The 21,618-nt window shown below is 44.4% G+C and overlaps 1 protein-coding gene across 1 annotated transcript; it reads left to right on the plus strand.

Annotated features, from left to right (window-relative positions):
• Nucleotides 1-5,111: 5,111 nt before the first annotated feature.
• cog8 (component of oligomeric golgi complex 8) lies at nucleotides 5,112-9,981 on the plus strand (the record flags this gene model as incomplete). The annotated part of the gene is made up of 5 exons (XM_079231158.1): nucleotides 5,112-5,440; nucleotides 6,920-7,127; nucleotides 7,393-8,214; nucleotides 9,317-9,485; nucleotides 9,608-9,981. 5 exons carry the CDS (start codon nucleotides 5,112-5,114, stop codon nucleotides 9,868-9,870), a joined length of 1,791 nt encoding a protein of 596 aa, XP_079087284.1. The 3' UTR covers nucleotides 9,871-9,981.
• Between the last annotated feature and the right edge of the window lie 11,637 nt (nucleotides 9,982-21,618).

Raw genomic sequence — 21,618 nt, forward strand, 5'->3', positions numbered from 1 at the left:
AGCATTAAGTATTACTAATACACATAAAATAAGGATGTTCCACAACACGTGGTGTTTGCTGTCAGATCTAAGAGCCAATCAGCTCTCTGATGTGGACAGCCATGCGTTTCCCATCATGCACTGGGTCATGCAGTTCGTGGAGAGCTACTGCGGCGCCTGGCTCTGAAATCGACGGTCGGCTTGATCTCGTGAGAGTATCGTTGATCACGTGTGCATGACGTCAGAGCAAGTCGGGGTCAAGTCGGACACAAATCTAACCAGCATGCATTGCGCGCCGATCGATTCTGCGCAGAACTGGTTCATCTCGAACGAGCCTGTAGTCTAACATCCATTCACACATTAATCATTATATAGTAAATAAAAGTGACCTTCATATGCATACAATTACAAATCCTTCATAATAATATCCCTTATTAATTATATTTCTTGTGCATTGTACTGTACACATAAACAATGTCGTTTTACACTGTGCAAGTCTAAATTTGACAAACTAAGTTATTAAAACTCTTCAAGATATATATGTAGCCCTAGGGGGAAATAATAATATTAACAATAATAGTAAGTTATATTAAATATCTCTTTGTAAGATATAACCATTTTGCTTGATTGGGTACGCAGGTGTTATTTTGTCTCACATGCAATAAGTGGTGAGCGGACAAGGTGGAACGGGGTTTAGGAGAGAAAAGGCGTAAGGAGAGAGAAAAAACAGGAGGGTCAAGAAACAGGTGTGAATGAAGAGTTGCTGAGCCGTTGCTGCAGACGGAGGACGGGCGGAGCGATGGGAGGCAACACTGCACCGGAGCTGCACAGCCTGAGATGTGTTTGGGAGTGCGTGAGTGTGTGTGGGCCCAAGTACTAGGACATTGGTGCAACAGGTTTGTTTTGAAAAGTCTGGTTTCTTAGTTTTGAAAAGTTTGGTTTTGCGTTGGTTGTTGTTTTCCGAAAGTGTAGCTATGATTCAAACAGTAAACGAATAGTTTTTTAACCGAAAGCCGTTGTCTGTGGTCAGTCTTTTATCGTCTAATATGGTCATTTATCACTCAATTCTCTCAAAAAAGATCCCAACCACCCCATCATTAGATCTACTAGGGAGTGGTGGGGTTTTCTTGCTCTCTGTCCAGTCCAGCCCAAAAGACAGGTTCTCGCCAGTAGCAGTGGGGCTTCTGGCGAGCCAACACATTCCCCTGGGCAAGTCTCTTGCACCTAGAATGCTAATCCAATTCAATTCAGTTTTGTATAGCCCATAATCACAAATACAAATTTGCCTTGGAGGGCTTTGCAATCTGTAACAAAACATCCTGTCCCGGGACCTCACATCGGATCAGGAAAAACTCCCCAAATAAAGATAGTAAAAACCCTTTCATAGGGAAAACAGGAAGAACCTTCAGGAGAGCAACAGAGGAGGATCCCTCTCCTGGATGGACAGAAACAATAGATGTCATGTGACCAGAATGAACAATGCAACAGAGTTACAGCACATTACCGGTTCCAGGCCGGTTCCAGCAGCAGGGCCATGGCAGCAGACAGGACCGGTTCCAGGCAGCCATGAATCCATGGGAAAAAAGTAGAGTTAGTAACGTGCTTTGAAGAGACAATAATTTATCCAGATGGAGAGAAAGAAGCGAAGAAGGAGGAGCTCAGTGTATCCTAAGATGTCCCCCAGCAGTCTAGGCCTATGGCAGCGGAGGGTCTCTCGACTTCCGCCCTAGTGTGGTGAGGACTGAGGCATCAGACCCAGAGGAGGACATTATGTTACTGGCAGTGTCCTCCAATTTCTTTACTGAGTACAGTGGCGAGCGGCCCTCCCATGCTTCCGGGCCTGGTTCCCGTTCCTCGGGCCATACCCCTTCGGCAGGGGCAGTCGACGACTCCAGGGGGTCTGTCATCCGCAGGGCGCTGGCAATGCCTTCTTCAGGCACATTCCCGCCCCAGCCACCTTTTCTGTCCCTCCCTGAGGGACTTGCATGGATGCGGGGGAGACACCAGAGGTGCTCTCTCCCGTCTTACGGCAGATGGCCGAACCCTGGCGTCCATAAAGGACGTGGCAAAAGGGGGCCTTGAGGCCATTGAGCGAACAATTGCGTCTTGCATAGTTGAGGCCGGCGGTTGGGTACCCTTGACCCCCAAGGTCATCCCGGGAAGTGGTCACAACAGACGCCTGCCCTTCGGGGCAGTGTGGCAAAACAGGACTGCTCGCGGGAAGGGGTCCGCTCAGGACCTCATTGAGCAGGTCAATGTCACCTAGCGCTCAAACATTTCCTTCAATACTTGAGAGGAAAACATGTACCTCGGTCGGACAACACCTCGTCCGTGTTCCACTGGTTCTCCTTAAGGGAGAGGACCAGTCCTTTGGGTCAAGATGTCCTGGCTCACATGTGGCCAGAGGGCCTTCTTTATGCTTTCCCACATTTCCTCTGATCTGCCAAAGCTCCTCAGTGTTATTCAACGGGGCAACAGACTGGTGCTGGTTGCCCCCTTATGGACAGCCAGGACTTGGTTTCCCCTGTTGCACAAAATCTGCTGCAGGACGCCATGGCGCCTCCCTCATAGGAGAAACCTCCTATTGCAGCTAGGTGGTCGAATCTAGCGTTCCAATCCCAGCCGCCTTCAGCTAGGTTTCTGCAGTTCTGCTAGTTTCTGCAGTCCCTCCTAGAGGAGGGTCAGTCCCCCTCTACCCTGAGGAGGTACACAGCTGCTATTTCAGGGCAGCATGCTGAGGTCGACAATGACAGGTTATTGAGCCACAGGCTGGTGTCCCTCTCCTTAGACGGGGCTCAGCGGCTGCACCCTTCGAGTGTCCCGAAGGGTCCTCAGGGGACTTTTCCGTGGTAATGGACGTCCTATGTTCGCCTCTTGAAACCGAGGCAGAGGCTTCCATCATGCTTAATACGCTGTAGTACATTCCTGTTTTTTATGACATTTATATATCTATTAGCTACTCAGTCACTCCCACTATGTATCGATAGGGATCTTCCCACACACTTGTCTATAAATACAATGATGAACGGTGTACTCTTCAGTTCCTCTTGGGCTCTGTCCCTGAGATGGAACCACTCAGTTTGACAAATCAAACAGAACTTTTCCTACATTGTAATACTGGTAACTGCTTCTAAGAGCTGATAACCTACACGACAAAAATTGAATTGAATTACAAATGTAACTTTCTACTCTTGTAGCTTTTTAAACATATGATACTGTTGAACTGACTCTTAGCTACTGAGGGGAATTCCTCCAAGTAAAGAAAAAAACTCAGTTATGGTACTGTGTGTATAATAACTCTTATTGAAATAAAATGTATACTCTAAAATAAGAGTGTAGAACTCTTCTCAATGGGGACTCCCGTTTAATAGAATAAGATAACTTCCAGGTTTTTCGAGACAAAGAAGGTAACACCGGGCCGAGGCCTTTGACCAGGGAACGCAATCCTACCTCGTTTCCAGATCCAGACAAATGTAAGTAATCGTTTGGGTTGCACTGTGTGTAAAACGGTTCATCTTCCTTTCCTGTTAGAGGAAGCAGTTCAGTGGAGACGTGGCTCAATAGTACAGGTAGGCCACGGAGAAAAACTGAACAAATGGGGTTTTTAACATCCGTCATTGTCTCGATAAATTGTAATCGAAAGCAAACTGAGAGGAAAACCTCAGGGTTCTAAAACGGGCCCTCCTTATACGGCTGGCGTAAGGAGTAGGCGCTCCCACTAAGTTCTGACCAGGTCAGGACCGGTCCCGTTACAAAGTCATGTGACCTGGTGGAGCTCCTCTATAACATGAAGTCATGTGACCTGGTGGAGCTCCTCTATAACATGAAGTCATGTGACCTGGTGGAGTTCCTCTATAACATGAGGTCATGTGACCTGGTGGAGCTCCTCTATAACATGAGGTCATGTGACCTGTTGGAGCTCCTCTATAACATGAGGTCATGTGACCTGGTGGAGCTTAATAAAGATTAATAAAGGATACTTTCTCTTGACAAAATAAATGTCTAATTAAATAAAATAGAACATAATACAAACAACGAACTAGAGGTCATGGGTCACCGACATAATAACATGTAGACTTGAGCTGTGGTACTCTCAGGAGTATATTGAAGTACTTTTACTGCCCTAATGTCAGTGGAGTATTTACATTATTTTCCTCATCCACAATGTAAAGATTGTACTTTTTACTGTACAACATCTCAGAGGTACATGTTGTACTTTTTACTGTACTACATCTCAGAGGTACATGTACTGCTTACTGTACTACATCTCAGAAGTACATATTGTACTGTTTACTGTACTGCATCTCAGAGGTACATGTTGTACTGTTTACTGTACAACATCTCATAGGTACATGTACTGTTTATCTCAGAGTCAGAACTAAACAAGGAGAAGCAGCGTTCAGCTTTTCTGCTCCACACATCTGGAACAAGGTCCTGAGAGCTGCAGGTCTGCTGAGACCCTCATAGACCCTCATAGACCCTCATAGACCCTCATAGACCCTCATAGACCCTCAGCTCCTTTAAGTCCACATTGAAGACTTTTCTGTTTGCTGCTGCCTTTAACTGAACCAGATTCAATTACTGCATCTCACTACTGCATTGTATTTCTTAAACTGCACTGCAACTTTTATTCAACTTTTATTGTATATTTTGCTTTTTCAACTTTTATTTTTTATTTTGCTTTTTGACTGTTTTAATGTTTTCTTAACTGTTTTTTTTATCTGCATTATGTTTTGATGCTTTTAATGGTTTTATGTGAAGCACTTTGAATCGCCCTGTTGTTGAAATGTGCTACACAAATAAACTTGCCTTGCCTTACATGTTGTACTGTTTATTGTACTGCATCTCAGAAGTACATGTTGTACAGTTTACTGTACTGCATCTCAGAAGTACATGTTGTACTGTTTACTGTACTACATCTCAGAGGTACATGTTGTACTGTACTACATCTCAGAAGTACATGTTGTACTGTTTGACTTTATGAAACTGCGCATGCGCTGCGTGTTGTAACTCTTCCAGTGGGTGGCGGTAAAGCGCATCGCTGCTGGTTCACCAACCACCAATAACACCGACGAAGAAGAAGAACCCGGAAACTAACCCGGAAGTGTCTGTTGTTGTCACGGCGCTCCAACATGGCGGCGGTGGACGTGGAGGACGAGAGCATCCTGGCCTCCATCTTTAAGGACAGCTTCCCGGACAGCTGGAGGGACAACCCGGACTTCGCGGGCTACCTGTCCGAGCTCAGCTCCTTCGGGCTGGAGAAGCTGGTCCGGGAGCCGGAGCGGCTGGCGGAGGAGCGGGACCAGGTCCTGCAGCAGACCCGGGAGCTGGCCTTCTCCAACTACCAGACCTTCATCCGCACCGCGGACTGCACGCAGCACATCTACCGGGACTTCAGCCGCGTGGAGGCCAGCGTGAGCCTGCTGCTGGACAAGCTGCCGAGCTTCAGGGAGCGATGCAGGTACCGAGACCTGGACCACTAGAGACCTGGACCACTAGAGACCTGGACCACTAGAGACCTGGACCACTAGACCCCTAGACCACTAGAGACCTGGACCACTAGAGACCTGGACCACTAGACCCCTAGACCACTAGAGACCTGGACCACTAGAGACCTGGACCACTAGAGACCTGGAACACTAGACCCCTAGACCACTAGAGACCTGGACCTAGACCACTAGAGATCTAGACCACTAGAGACCTGGACCACTAGACCACTAGAGACCTAGACCACTAGAGACCTAGACCACTAGAGACCTGGACCCCTAGACCACTAGAGACCTAGACCACTAGAGACCTAGACCTAGACCACTAGAGGCCTAGACCACTAGAGACCTAGACCACTAGACCACTAGAGACCTAGACCACTAGAGACCTGGACCACTAGAGACCTGGACCACTAGAGACCTAGACCTAGACCACTAGAGACCTGGACCACTAGAGACCTGGACCACTAGAGACCTAGACCTAGACCACTAGACCCCTAGAGACCTAGACCACTAGAGACCTAGAGACCTGGACCACTAGAGACCTGGACCACTAGAGACCTGGACCACTAGAGACCTGGACCACTAGAGACCTGGACCACTAGAGACCTGGACCACTAGAGACCTAGACCTAGACCACTAGACCCCTAGAGACCTAGACCACTAGAGACCTAGAGACCTGGACCACTAGAGACCTAGAGACCTGGACCACTAGAGACCTGGACCACTAGAGACCTGGACCACTAGAGACCTGGGCCACTAGAGACCTAGACCACTAGACCCCTAGAGACCTGGACCACTAGAGACCTGGACCACTAGAGACATAGACCCCTAGAGACCTAGACCACTAGAGACCTAGAGACCTGGACCACTAGAGACCTGGGCCACTAGAGACCTGGGCCACTAGAGACCTGGACCACTAGACCCATAGACCTGGACCACTAGAGACCTGGACCACTAGAGACCTAGACCTAGACCACTAGACCCCTAGAGACCTGGACCACTAGAGACCTAGACCACTAGAGACCTGGACCACTAGAGACCTGGACCACTAGACCCCTAGACCACTAGAGACCTGGACCACTAGAGACCTGGACCACTAGACCCCTAGACCACTAGAGACCTGGACCACTAGACCCCTAGACCTGGACCACTAGAGACCTGGACCACTAGAGACCTGGACCACTAGATCCCTAGACCACTAGAGACCTAGACCACTAGAGACCTAGACCACTAGAGACCTGGACCACTAGACCCCTAGACCACTAGAGACCTGGACCACTAGACCCCTAGACCTGGACCACTAGAGACCTGGACCACTAGAGACCTGGACCACTAGACCCCTGGACCACTAGAGACCTGGACCACTAGAGACCCACTCGTGTTGTAGAGAGATGTTCTCCCACAGGAACCGTTCTCGTGTTGTAGAGAACCCTGACCATGTTCTCCTGCAGGGGGTTCCTGAAGGAGGCGGAGCAGATCGGGTGCAGCCGCCGCATGAACAGCCTCACGCTGAGCCGGCACACGGAGATCCTGGAGGTGCTGGAGATCCCTCAGCTCATGGACACCTGCGTCCGCAACGCCTACTACGAGGAGGCGCTGGAGCTGGCGGGCTACGCCAAGAGGCTGGAGAGGAAGCACGCGGCGCTGCCCGTCATCCAGGTGAGGCCAGGCTCAGGTGAGGCCAGGTCAGGCTTATTGTGAGGCTCAACAAGTCAGGCTTATTGTGAGCTTAGGTAACATAGCTCATGCGCAGTTATTATGGCAATTTATCTGCATATTATCCTATAATCATGAGTATTATTGTATTGTATTACAATATACAGAGTATTATTGTATATTGTTATATTATACAGAGTATTATTGTATTATAATATACAGAGTATTACAGTATTTTAATGTACATTAATGGCGTCTCCTCCTGCAGGGCATCGTGCGTGAGGTGCGTCAGTCCGCTCAGCTGATGCTCAACCAGCTGCTGCAGCAGCTTCGCAGTAATTCGCAGCTACCCGCCTGCCTGCGTGTGATTGGCTACCTGCGGAGGATGGACGTGTTCACGGAGGCGGAGCTTAGGGTGAAGTTCCTGCAGGCCCGAGGCTCCTGGCTTAAGTCCATCCTCGCCGCCGTCCCCGAGGACGACCCCTACTTCCACATCACCAAAACCATCGAGGCCTGCCGGGTGCACCTGTTCGACATCATCACGCAGTACCGCGCCATCTTCTCTGACGAGGACCCGCCGGGCCCCCCCGACCAGCAGGCGCCGGTGAACGAGGCCGCCATCTTCCACGGCTGGGTGGTGCAGAAGGTGGCGGAGTTCTTGGAGACGTTGGAGCGGGACCTGCAGCGGGGCGTGGGCGGCCGCCTGGACTCCCTGCTGGGCCAGTGCATGTACTTCGGCCTGTCCTTCAGCCGGGTGGGGGCCGACTTCCGCGGGCAGCTGGCACCGATGTTCCAGCGGGTGGCGGCGGAGACGTTCCGCAGAGCTGTGCGGGACGCGGTAGACAAGTTCCAGGAGGACATGAACGTGTACACACTCATTGCCCTGCCGTCCGTGCTCGGGGGGACCGTCCCCCACGTGGCCCCCGGCGTCCAGCCCGGGGCCCTGCAGCCCCCCATGGCCTTGCTGGACTTCCAGCCGCTGGCCTGCTTCCTCAACCACGTCCTGACGGCCTTCAACGACCTGCGGCTGTGCTGCCCCGTGGGCCTGGCTCAGGACGTGGCCTCTGCCCTCCAGGACGCCCTGCACACAGTAAGCCAGCTGCTTCCTGTCAGGGTCTGCAGCGAGGCGTGGGGTGACCTGTCAGGGTCTGCAGCGGGGGAGACAGGGACCTGTTGGTCTTGTTCCCCCAGGTGTTGGTCTTGTTCCCCCAGGTGTTGGTCTTGTTCCCCCAGGTGACCTGTTGGCCTTGTTCCCCCGGTGACCTGTTGGTCTTGTTCCCCCAGGTGTTGGCCTTGTTCCCCCGGTGACCTGTTGGTCTTGTTCCCCCAGGTGTTGGCCTTGTTCCCCCAGGGATTGGTCTTGTTCCCCCAGGTGACCTGTTGGTCTTGTTCCCCCAGGTGTTGGCCTTGTTCCCCCGGTGACTTTTTGGCCTTGTTCCCCCAGGTGTTGGCCTTGTTCCCCCAGGTGTTGGCCTTGTTCCCCCAGGGATTGGTCTTGTTCCCCCAGGTGACCTGTTGGTCTTGTTCCCCCAGGTGTTGGCCTTGTTCCCCCGTTGACCTGTTGGTCTTGTTCCCCCGGTGACCTGTTGGCCTTGTTCCCCCAGGTGTTGGCCTTGTTCCCCCAGGGATTGGTCTAGTTTCCCAGGTGACCTGTTGGCCTTGTTCCCCCAGGTGTTGGCCTTGTTCCCCCAGGGATTGGTCTTGTTCCCCCAGGTGACCTGTTGGTCTTGTTCCCCCAGGTGTTGGCCTTGTTCCCCCAGGGATTGGTCTAGTTCCCCCGGTGACCTGTTGGTCTTGTTCCCCCAGGTGTTGGCCTTGTTCCCCCAGGGATTGGTCTTGTTCCCCCAGGGATTGGTCTTGTTCCCCCAGGTGTTGGTCTTGTTCCCCCAGGTGTTGGCCTTGTTCCCCCAGGTGTTGGCCTTGTTCCCCCAGGGATTGGTCTTGTTCCCCCAGGTGACCTGTTGGTCTTGTTCCCCCAGGTGTTGGCCTTGTTCCCCCGTTGACCTGTTGGTCTTGTTCCCCCGGTGACCTGTTGGCCTTGTTCCCCCAGGTGTTGGCCTTGTTCCCCCAGGGATTGGTCTAGTTCCCCAGGTGACCTGTTGGCCTTGTTCCCCCGGTGACCTGTTGGCCTTGTTCCCCCGGTGACCTGTTGGCCTTGTTCCCCCGGTGACCTGTTGGTCTTGTTCCCCCAGGTGACCCTTCACATCCTGGCGTTCCACCGGGCCGAGCAGGCGGCCTTCAGCGACCGGGAGCAGCAGCTGTTCGTCCTCTTCCTCTCGTCCTACGCTGAAGAGTTGCTGCCCTTCCTCACGCGCTGCCTCAGGCTACTGTTCCCTCCAGAGCAGCTCGCCCTGTTGCTGGGTGACACACACACACACACACACACACACACACACACACACACACACACACACACACACACACACACACACACACACACACACACACACACACAGGTCTGAACTGGGTCTTTGTCTCTGCAGGAGTCCCTCCCACTCAGCTGCACCGGTTCGGTGGTCTGGGCTGCTTGGACCTCGCCCTGGTCCTCCAGCCTCTGGACTTCCTGCTCCCTCAGAGAGAGCCGGAGATCCCCATCAGCTCCCAACTGAGCCTAGAGACCCAGATCCCGGAGCCGGACCTCGGGCCGGAGCCAGAACTGCTCGACCCGGGCTCCACCCAGTCCTGCCTCACGGACTCTGAGGACCCAGAAGAAGAGCCGAGAGGAAACTTCTCTCTGGAGCCTTAAAGTTTAATTAAACTATTTTATTCTTTAAAGACTTCATGAACCAATCTGTGATAAAATAAAGTGTTGAAACAGTTTGTTCTTCAAATGATTAAAGGTCATAAATGTCTTTAACCTTCAGCACCGTGTATAAAGACACAATCTGTAACGTACTGTTAGTCTAAAGACACAATCTGTAACGTACTGTTAGTCTAAAGACACAATCTGTAACGTACTGTTAGTCTAAAGACATCCTGTAACGTACTGTTAGAGTCTAAAGACAACCTGTAACGTACTGTTAGTCTAAAGACATCCTGTAACGTACTGTTAGTCTAAAGACATCCTGTAACGTACTGTTAGTCTAAAGACATCCTGTAATGTACTGTTAGAGTCTAAAGACATCCTGTAACGTACTGTTAGTCTAAAGACACAATCTGTAACGTACTGTTAGTCTAAAGACACAATCTGTAACGTACTGTTAGTCTAAAGACATCCTGTAACGTACTGTTAGAGTCTAAAGACAACCTGTAACGTACTGTTAGTCTAAAGACATCCTGTAACGTACTGTTAGTCTAAAGACATCCTGTAATGTACTGTTAGAGTCTAAAGACATCCTGTAACGTACTGTTAGTCTAAAGACATCCTGTAACGTACTGTTAGAGTCTAAAGACATCCTGTAACGTACTCATAGTCTAAAGACAACCTGTAACGTACTGTTAGAGTCTAAAGACATCCTGTAACGTACTGTTAGTCTAAAGACATCCTGTAACGTACTGTTAGAGTCTAAAGACATCCTGTAACGTACTGTTAGAGTCTAAAGACATCCTGTAACGTACTGTTAGTCTAAAGACATCCTGTAATGTACTGTTAGAGTCTAAAGACATCCTGTAACGTACTGTTAGTCTAAAGACATCCTGTAATGTACTGTTAGTCTAAAGACATCCTGTAACGTACTGTTAGTCTAAAGACATCCTGTAACGTACTGTTAGAGTCTAAAGACATCCTGTAACGTACTGTTAGTCTAAAGACATCCTGTAACGTACTGTTAGTCTAAAGACATCCTGTAATGTACTCATAGTCTAAAGACAACCTGTAACGTACTGTTAGAGTCTAAAGACATCCTGTAACGTACTGTTAGTCTAAAGACATCCTGTAACGTACTGTTAGTCTAAAGACATCCTGTAATGTACTGTTAGAGTCTAAAGACATCCTGTAACGTACTGTTAGTCTAAAGACATCCTGTAACGTACTGTTAGAGTCTAAAGACATCCTGTAACGTACTGTTAGTCTAAAGACATCCTGTAACGTACTGTTAGAGTTTAAAGACACATCCTGTAACGTACTGTTAGTCTAAAGACATCCTGTAACGTACTGTTAGAGTTTAAAGACATCCTGTAACGTACTGTTAGAGTTTAAAGACACATCCTGTAACGTACTGTTAGTCTAAAGACATCCTGTAACGTACTGTTAGAGTTTAAAGACATCCTGTAACGTACTGTTAGTCTAAAGACATCCTGTAACGTACTGTTAGTCTAAAGACATCCTGTAACGTACTGTTAGAGTTTAAAGACATCCTGTAACGTACTGTTAGAGTCTAAAGACATCCTGTAACGTACTGTTAGTCTAAAGACATCCTGTAACGTACTGTTAGAGTTTAAAGACACATCCTGTAACGTACTGTTAGTCTAAAGACATCCTGTAACGTACTGTTAGAGTTTAAAGACATCCTGTAACGTACTGTTAGTCTAAAGACATCCTGTAACGTACTGTTAGTCTAAAGACATTGTAGCGTGAACGGTGGTCTTGCCAGGGGAAGAGGAGGGTAGGGGGAGAGTAGTTAAGGCAAGACCTCGCACCTAACTCGGTGGCACTCCGTCGGCTAATTATCCTAGTGATCCCGGAGGAAATGATAATCCTCATCCGATATTGGCATAACGCCTTCGGTCTTTTATCTCGCCCCGTGCTATTTCGTTAGGTTTTTGTGTTATTTTCGAATTAAGTTGTAGGTAGGTTTTGTCGAGGGTGTTTTTTGTCGAGGGTGTTTTACAGCTTGCGCTCTAGGTCCCCTGCGGTAGGCTGTAACTTCTCTCAACCCTTATCAAGCGAGTACGTACATCGTCTATACCTTCTCTCTACCTATTTTGACACCATCTCATCATTATGACAAACACTGCAAAAGTCTTCACCCAAAGATACTTACCTTTAGTCTCTTTGGTAGATTCAGTCGTCACCTCTGTATCTCACGGTGGATGGACAGGGAAAGAGGGTTTAAATTGTTTTAAAGAACCAGAACCTTTGGTTTGGTTTCAGTCCCTTCCAAAGGGTAAGGCTGAGTTTTTATTCAAAGTTTATCTTAGATACAAAAAATTTAATTCAATCAAACAGTTTAAAAGTCACAAGTAACTAAGAGAAAGGGTTAAGTTTTTAGAGCTGGTGAGTGAACACCTCTTCTCTCTTCTCTACTCCTGCACAGATTTGCCAGGCACCCCCCTCCTGATAGCAGAAGTTTCTTCCAGACTCTAAAGCTGGAGACCTGTCCCAACCCCTAAGGGCTGGGACAGGTCCAATCTGATTTTTCTCCTTTTCTAGTAAAGATGCATATTAAGTAACTAAGAGGAAGGGTTACGTTTAGAGCTGGTGAATAAACACCTCTTCTCTCTTCTCTACTCCTGCACAGAATTGTCAGGAACCCCCAAAAAACATGCATTCCTACCCCCTCTTTTATACACCAGAATACATAAGTCATCCTGTCACCAGAGTTGGACAGAGGAGGTTTCACTACCTTATTTGGTAATACTGCCAATGCATGCTCTTTAACAAAGGAGAGAACATTTTACACATCTCATTCAAAAAGAGTATATAACATAGCAACTTATAGCGTCCTATGAATTTTATGTGGTCAAATCACAAACTATAATGAAAATAAAAACCAAACAGTATATATATATTCAAATGGTTATATAGAAAAAGAAAATGATTATACGGTTATAATAGTTAGACCTTTTTACTTTCATCTTCTTCCTCGGACACTCAACAACATCCTGTAACGTACTGTTAGAGTCTAAAGACATCCTGTAACGTACCGTTAGTCTAAAGATATCCTGTAAGGTACTTTTAGAGTCTAAAGACACATCCTGTAACGTACTGTTAGAGTCTGAAGACACATCCTGTAACGTACTGTTAGAGTCTAAAGACAACCTGTAACGTACTGTTAGAGTCTAAAGACACATCCTGTAACATACTGTTAGAGTCTAAAGACAACCAGTAACGTACTGTTAGAGTCTAAAGACAACCTGTAATGTACTGTTAGAGTCTAAAGACACATCCTGTAACGTACTGTTAGAGTCTAAAGACACATCCTGTAACGTACTGTTAGAGTCTAAAGACACAACCTGTAACGTACTGTTAGTCTAAAGACAACCTGTAACGTACTGTTAGTCTAAAGACACATCCTGTAACGTACTGTTAGTCTAAAGACATCCTGTAACGTACTGTTAGTCTAAAGACACATCCTGTAACGTACTGTTAGTCTAAAGACATCCTGTAACGTACTGTTAGTCTAAAGACACATCCTGTAACGTACTGTTAGTCTAAAGACATCCTGTAATGTACTGTTAGAGTTTAAAGACACATCCTGTAACGTACTGTTAGTCTAAAGACACATCCTGTAACGTACTGTTAGTCTAAAGACACATCCTGTAACGTACTGTTAGTCTAAAGACATCCTGTAATGTACTGTTAGAGTCTAAAGACAACCTGTAACGTACTGTTAGAGTCTAAAGACACAACCTGTAACGTACTGTTAGTCTAAAGACATCCTGTAATGTACTGTTAGAGTCTAAAGACAACCTGTAACGTACTGTTAGAGTCTAAAGACACATCCTGTAACGTACTGTTAGAGTCTAAAGACATCCTGTAAAGTACTGTTAGTCTAAAGACACATCCTGTAACGTACTGTTAGTCTAAAGACAACCTGTAACGTACTGTTAGTCTAAAGACATCCTGTAATGTACTGTTAGAGTCTAAAGACAACCTGTAACGTACTGTTAGAGTCTAAAGACACATCCTGTAACGTACTGTTAGAGTCTAAAGACATCCTGTAAAGTACTGTTAGTCTAAAGACACATCCTGTAACGTACTGTTAGTCTAAAGACATCCTGTAACGTACTGTTAGTCTAAAGACACATCCTGTAACGTACTCATAGTCTAAAGACATCCTGTAACGTACTGTTAGAGTCGAAAGACACATCCTGTAACGTACTGTTAGAGTCTAAAGACACATCCTGTAACGTACTGTTAGTCTAAAGACATCCTGTAACGTACTCATAGTCTAAAGACATCCTGTAACGTACTGTTAGAGTCTAAAGACACATCCTGTAACATACTGTTAGTCTAAAGACATCCTGTAACATACTGTTAGTCTAAAGACATCCTGTAACGTACTGTTAGAGTCGAAAGACACATCCTGTAACGTACTGTTAGAGTCTAAAGACACATCCTGTAACGTACTGTTAGTCTAAAGACATCCTGTAACGTACTCATAGTCTAAAGACATCCTGTAACGTACTGTTAGAGTCTAAAGGCACATCCTGTAACGTACTGTTAGTCTAAAGACATCCTGTAACGTACTGTTAGTCTAAAGACAACCTGTAACGTACTGTTAGTCTAAAGACATCCTGTAACGTACTCATAGTCTAAAGACATCCTGTAACGTACTGTTAGAGTCTAAAGACACATCCTGTAACGTACTGTTAGTCTAAAGACATCCTGTAACGTACTGTTAGAGTCTAAAGACACATCCTGTAACGTACTGTTAGAGTCTAAAGACACATCCTGTAACGTACTGTTAGTCTAAAGACAACCTGTAACGTACTGTTAGTCTAAAGACATCCTGTAACGTACTGTTAGTCTAAAGACATCCTGTAACGTACTGTTAGAGTCTAAAGACACATCCTGTAACGTACTGTTAGAGTCTAAAGACACATCCTGTAACGTACTGTTAGTCTAAAGACATCCTGTAACGTACTGTTAGAGTCTAAAGACACATCCTGTAACGTACTGTTAGAGTCTAAAGACACATCCTGTAACGTACTGTTAGTCTAAAGACAACCTGTAACGTACTGTTAGTCTAAAGACATCCTGTAACGTACTGTTAGTCTAAAGACATCCTGTAACGTACTCATAGTCTAAAGACATCCTGTAACGTACTGTTAGAGTCTAAAGACATCCTGTAACGTACTCATAGTCTAAAGACATCCTGTAACGTACTGTTAGAGTCTAAAGACATCCTGTAATGTACTGTTAGTCTAAAGACAACCTGTAACGTACTGTTAGAGTCTAAAGACATCCTGTAACGTACTGTTAGTCTAAAGACATCCTGTAACATACTGTTAGTCTAAAGACATCCTGTAACGTACTGTTAGTCTAAAGACAACCTGTAACGTACTGTTAGTCTAAAGACATCCTGTAACGTACTGTTAGTCTAAAGACATCCTGTAACGTACTCATAGTCTAAAGACATCCTGTAACGTACTGTTAGTCTAAAGACATCCTGTAACGTACTGTTAGTCTAAAGACATCCTGTAACGTACTCATATTCTAAAGACACATCATGTAACGTACTGTTAGAGTCTAAAGACATCCTGTAACGTACTCATAGTCTAAAGACATCCTGTAACGTACTGTTAGAGTCTAAAGACATCCTGTAACGTACTGTTAGTCTAAAGACATCCTGTAACGTACTGTTAGTCTAAAGACATCCTGTAACGTACTCATAGTCTAAAGACACATCATGTAACGTACTGTTAGAGTCTAAAGACATCCTGTAACGTACTGTGAGTCTAAAGACATCCTGTAACGTACTGTTAGTCTAAAGACATCCTGTAACATACTGTTAGTCTAAAGACAAACTGTAACGTACTGTTAGTCTAAAGACATCCTGTAACGTACTGTTAGTCTAAAGACAAACTGTAACGTACTGTTAGTCTAAAGACATCCTGTAACGTACTGTTAGAGTCTAAAGACAACCTGTAACGTACTGTTAGTCTAAAGACATCCTGTAACGTACTGTTAGAGTCTAAAGACACATCCTGTAACGTACTGTTAGTCTAAACACAACCTGTAACGTACTGTTAGTCTAAAGACAACCTGTAACGTACTGTTAGAGTCTAAAGACACATCCTGTAACGTACTGTTAGTCTAAAGACATCCTGTAACGTACTGTTAGAGTCTAAAGACACATCCTGTAACGTACTGTTAGTCTAAAGACAACCTGTAACGTACTGTTAGTCTAAAGACATCCTGTAACGTACTGTTAGTCTAAAGACATCCTGTAACGTACTGTTAGAGTCTAAAGACATCCTGTAACGTACTGTTAGTCTAAAGACATCCTGTAACGTACTGTTAGACTAAAGACAACCTGTAACGTACTGTTAGTCTAAAGACATCCTGTAACGTACTGTTAGTCTAAAGACATCCTGTAACGTACTGTTAGTCTAAAGACATCCTGTAACGTACTGTTAGAGTCTGAAGACATCCTGTAACGTACTGTTAGTCTAAAGACATCCTGTAACGTACTGTTAGACTAAAGACAACCTGTAACGTACTGTTAGTCTAAAGACATCCTGTAACGTACTGTTAGAGTCTAAAGACAACCTGTAACGTACTGTTAGTCTAAAGACATCCTGTAACGTACTGTTAGAGTCTAAAGACAACCTGTAACGTACTGTTAGTCTAAAGACATCCTGTAACGTACTATTAGTCTAAAGACATCCTGTAACGTACTGTTGGAGTCTAAAGACATCCTGTAACGTACTGTTGGAGTCTAAAGACATCCTGTAACGTACTGTTAGTCTAAAGACATCCTGTAACGTACTGTTAGAGTCTAAAGACATCCTGTAACGTACTGTTAGTCTAAAGACACATCCTGTAACGTACTGTTAGAGTCTAAAGACATCCTGTAACGTACTGTTAGAGTCTAAAGACAACCTGTAACGTACTGTTAGTCTAAAGACATCCTGTAACGTACTGTTAGACTAAAGACACATCCTGTAACGTACTGTTAGACTAAAGACAACCTGTAACGTACTGTTAGTCTAAAGACATCCTGTAACGTACTGTTAGAGTCTAAAGACATCCTGTAACGTACTGTTAGAGTCTAAAGACAACCTGTAACGTACTGTTAGTCTAAAGACATCCTGTAACGTACTATTAGTCTAAAGACATCCTGTAACGTACTGTTGGAGTCTAAAGACATCCTGTAACGTACTGTTAGAGTCTAAAGACATCCTGTAACGTACTGTTAGTCTAAAGACACATCCTGTAACGTACTGTTAGTCTAAAGACATCCTGTAATGTACTGTTAGAGTATAAAGACATCCTGTAACGTACTGTTAGTCTAAAGACATCCTGTAACGTACTGTTAGAGTCTAAAGACATCCTGTAACGTACTGTTAGTCTAAAGACATCCTGTAACGTACTGTTAGAGTCTAAAGACATCCTGTAACGTACTGTTAGTCTAAAGACACATCCTGTAACGTACTGTTAGTCTAAAGACATCCTGTAATGTACTGTTAGAGTATAAAGACATCCTGTAACGTACTGTTAGTCTAAAGACAACCTGTAACGTACTGTTAGTCTAAAGACATCCTGTAATGTACTGTTAGAGTATAAAGACATCCTGTAACGTACTGTTAGTCTAAAGACATCCTGTAATGTACTGTTAGAGTATAAAGACATCCTGTAACGTACTGTTAGAGTCTAAAGACATCCTGTAACGTACTGTTAGAGTCTAAAGACAACCTGTAACGTACTGTTAGTCTAAAGACATCCTGTAACGTACTATTAGTCTAAAGACATCCTGTAACGTACTGTTGGAGTCTAAAGACATCCTGTAGCGTACTGTTAGAGTCTAAAGACATCCTGTAACGTACTGTTAGTCTAAAGACATCCTGTAACGTACTGTTAGAGTCTAAAGACATCCTGTAACGTACTGTTAGAGTATAAAGACATCCTGTAACGTACTGTTAGTCTAAAGACAACCTGTAACGTACTGTTAGAGTCTAAAGACATCCTGTAACGTACTGTTAGTCTAAAGACACATCCTGTAACGTACTGTTAGTCTAAAGACATCCTGTAATGTACTGTTAGAGTATAAAGACATCCTGTAACGTACTGTTAGTCTAAAGACAACCTGTAACGTACTGTTAGTCTAAAGACATCCTGTAATGTACTGTTAGAGTATAAAGACATCCTGTAACGTACTGTTAGTCTAAAGACAACCTGTAACGTACTGTTAGTCTAAAGACATCCTGTAATGTACTGTTAGAGTATAAAGACATCCTGTAACGTACTGTTAGTCTAAAGACATCCTGTAACGTACTGTTAGTCTAAAGACAACCTGTAACGTACTGTTAGTCTAAAGACATCCTGTAATGTACTGTTAGAGTATAAAGACATCCTGTAACGTACTGTTAGTCTAAAGACAACCTGTAACGTACTCATAGTCTAAAGACATCCTGTAATGTACTGTTAGAGTATAAAGACATCCTGTAACGTACTGTTAGTCTAAAGACAATCTGTAACGTACTCATAGTCTAAAGACATCCTGTAACGTACTGTTAGAGTCTAAAGACATCCTGTAACGTACTGTTAGTCTAAAGACAACCTGTAACGTACTGTTAGTCTAAAGACATCCTGTAATGTACTGTTAGAGTATAAAGACATCCTGTAACGTACTGTTAGTCTAAAGACATCCTGTAACGTACTGTTAGTCTAAAGACAACCTGTAACGTACTGTTAGAGTCTAAAGACATCCTGTAACGTACTGTTAGTCTAAAGACATCCTGTAACGTACTGTTAGTCTAAAGACAACCTGTAACATACTGTTAGTCTAAAGACAACCTGTAACATACTGTTAGTCTAAAGACAACCTGTAACATACTGTTAGTCTAAAGACATCCTGTAACGTACTGTTAGAGTCTGAAGACACATCCTGTAACATACTGTTAGTCTAAAGACATCCTGTAACGTACTGTTAGAGTCTAAAGACACATCCTGTAACGTACTGTGAGTCTAAAGACATCCTGTAACGTACTGTTAGAGTCTAAAGACAACCTGTAACGTACTGTTAGTCTAAAGACATCCTGTAACGTACTGTTAGTCTAAAGACAACCTGTAACGTACTGTTAGAGTTTAAAGACACATCCTGTAACGTACTGTTAGAGTCTAAAGACATCCTGTAACGTACTGTTAGAGTTTAAAGACACATCCTGTAACGTACTGTTAGAGTCTAAAGACATCCTGTAACGTACTGTTAGAGTTTAAAGACACATCCTGTAACGTACTGTTAGTCTAAAGACATCCTGGAACGTACTGTTAGTCTAAAGACAACCTGTAACGTACTGTTAGTCTAAAGACATCCTGTAACGTACTGTTAGAGTTTAAAGACACATCCTGTAACGTACTGTTAGTCTAAAGACATCCTGGAACGTACTGTTAGTCTAAAGACAACCTGTAACGTACTGTTAGTCTAAAGACAACCTGTAATGTACTGTTAGTCTAAAGACAACCTGTAATGTACTGTTAGTCTAAAGACAACCTGTAACGTACTGTTAGTCTAAAGACAACCTGTAACATACTGTTAGTCTAAAGACATCCTGTAACGTACTGTTAGAGTCTAAAGACACATCCTGTAACATACTGTTAGTCTAAAGACATCCTGTAACGTACTGTTAGAGTCTAAAGACACATCCTGTAACGTACTGTTAGAGTCTAAAGACAACCTGTAACGTACTGTTAGTCTAAAGACATCCTGTAACGTACTCATAGTCTAAAGACATCCTGTAACGTACTGTTAGAGTCTAAAGACATCCTGTAACGTACTGTTAGAGTTTAAAGACACATCCTGTAACGTACTGTTAGAGTCTAAAGACATCCTGTAACGTACTGTTAGAGTTTAAAGACACATCCTGTAACGTACTGTTAGTCTAAAGACATCCTGGAACGTACTGTTAGTCTAAAGACAACCTGTAACGTACTGTTAGACTAAAGACACATCCTGTAACGTACTGTTAGTCTAAAGACATCCTGTAACGTACTGTTAGAGTTTAAAGACACATCCTGTAACGTACTGTTAGAGTCTAAAGACATCCTGTAACGTACTGTTAGAGTTTAAAGACACATCCTGTAACGTACTGTTAGTCTAAAGACATCCTGGAACGTACTGTTAGTCTAAAGACAACCTGTAATGTACTGTTAGTCTAAAGACATCCTGTAATGTACTGTTAGAGTATAAAGACATCCTGTAACGTACTGTTAGTCTAAAGACAACCTGTAACGTACTGTTAGTCTAAAGACATCCTGTAACGTACTGTTAGTCTAAAGACATCCTGTAACGTACTGTTAGTCTAAAGACAACCTGTAACGTACTGTTAGTCTAAAGACAACCTGTAACGTACTGTTAGTCTAAAGACAACCTGTAACGTACTGTTAGTCTAAAGACAACCTGTAACGTACTGTTAGTCTAAAGACAACCTGTAACGTACTGTTAGTCTAAAGACATCCTGTAACGTACTGTTAGTCTAAAGACATCCTGTAACGTACTGTTAGAGTTTAAAGACACATCCTGTAACGTACTGTTAGTCTAAAGACATCCTGGAACGTACTGTTAGTCTAAAGACAACCTGTAACGTACTGTTAGTCTAAAGACAACCTGTAATGTACTGTTAGTCTAAAGACAACCTGTAACGTACTGTTAGTCTAAAGACATCCTGTAACGTACTGTTAGTCTAAAGACATCCTGTAACGTACTCATGGTCTAAAGACATCCTGTAACGTACTGTTAGTCTAAAGACATCCTGTAACGTACTCATGGTCTAAAGACATCCTGTAACGTACTGTTAGTCTAAAGACATCCTGTAACGTACTGTTAGTCTAAAGACATCCTGTAACGTACTGTTAGTCTAAAGACATCCTGTAACGTACTGTTAGTCTAAAGACATCCTGTAACGTACTGTTAGTCTAAAGACATCCTGTAACGTACTGTTAGTCTAAAGACATCCTGTAATGTACTGTTAGAGTATAAAGACATCCTGTAACGTACTGTTAGTCTAAAGACATCCTGTAACGTACTGTTAGAGTATAAAGACATCCTGTAACGTACTGTTAGTCTAAAGACATCCTGTAACGTACTGTTAGTCTAAAGACATCCTGTAACGTACTGTTAGTCTAAAGACATCCTGTAACGTACTGTTAGTCTAAAGACAATCTGTAACGTACTGTTAGAGTCTAAAGACATCCTGTAACGTACTGTTAGTCTAAAGACATCCTGTAACGTACTGTTAGTCTAAAGACATCCTGTAACGTACTGTTAGTCTAAAGACATCCTGTAACGTACTGTTAGTCTAAAGACATCCTGTAACGTACTGTTAGAGTATAAAGACATCCTGTAACGTACTGTTAGAGTATAAAGACATCCTGTAACGTACTGTTAGAGTCTAAAGACATCCTGTAACGTACTGTTTACACACGCCCTCATTGGTCCCTTAATGCTGCGTAGACCGGTCACACACACACACACAGGAAACAGCTGATCATGTTGATACTAAAGGTCGACTGGATCAGACGCTCTTGGCACAAAGTGGGTAATTTCTCCATTTTTGAACCAAGAAACTTTCTTTACTGAATATGCTTCCTAACATGCCAACGCTTTCCTTTATTGTTGCAGACGTCGATGCTTCAGGTCTTAATCTTTCTAGAAAGCTGCACTACTAG

This window comes from Taurulus bubalis (genome assembly GCF_910589615.1).
Source record: "Taurulus bubalis genome assembly, chromosome: 15".
In the NCBI taxonomy this organism is placed as follows: domain Eukaryota; kingdom Metazoa; phylum Chordata; class Actinopteri; order Perciformes; family Cottidae; genus Taurulus; species Taurulus bubalis.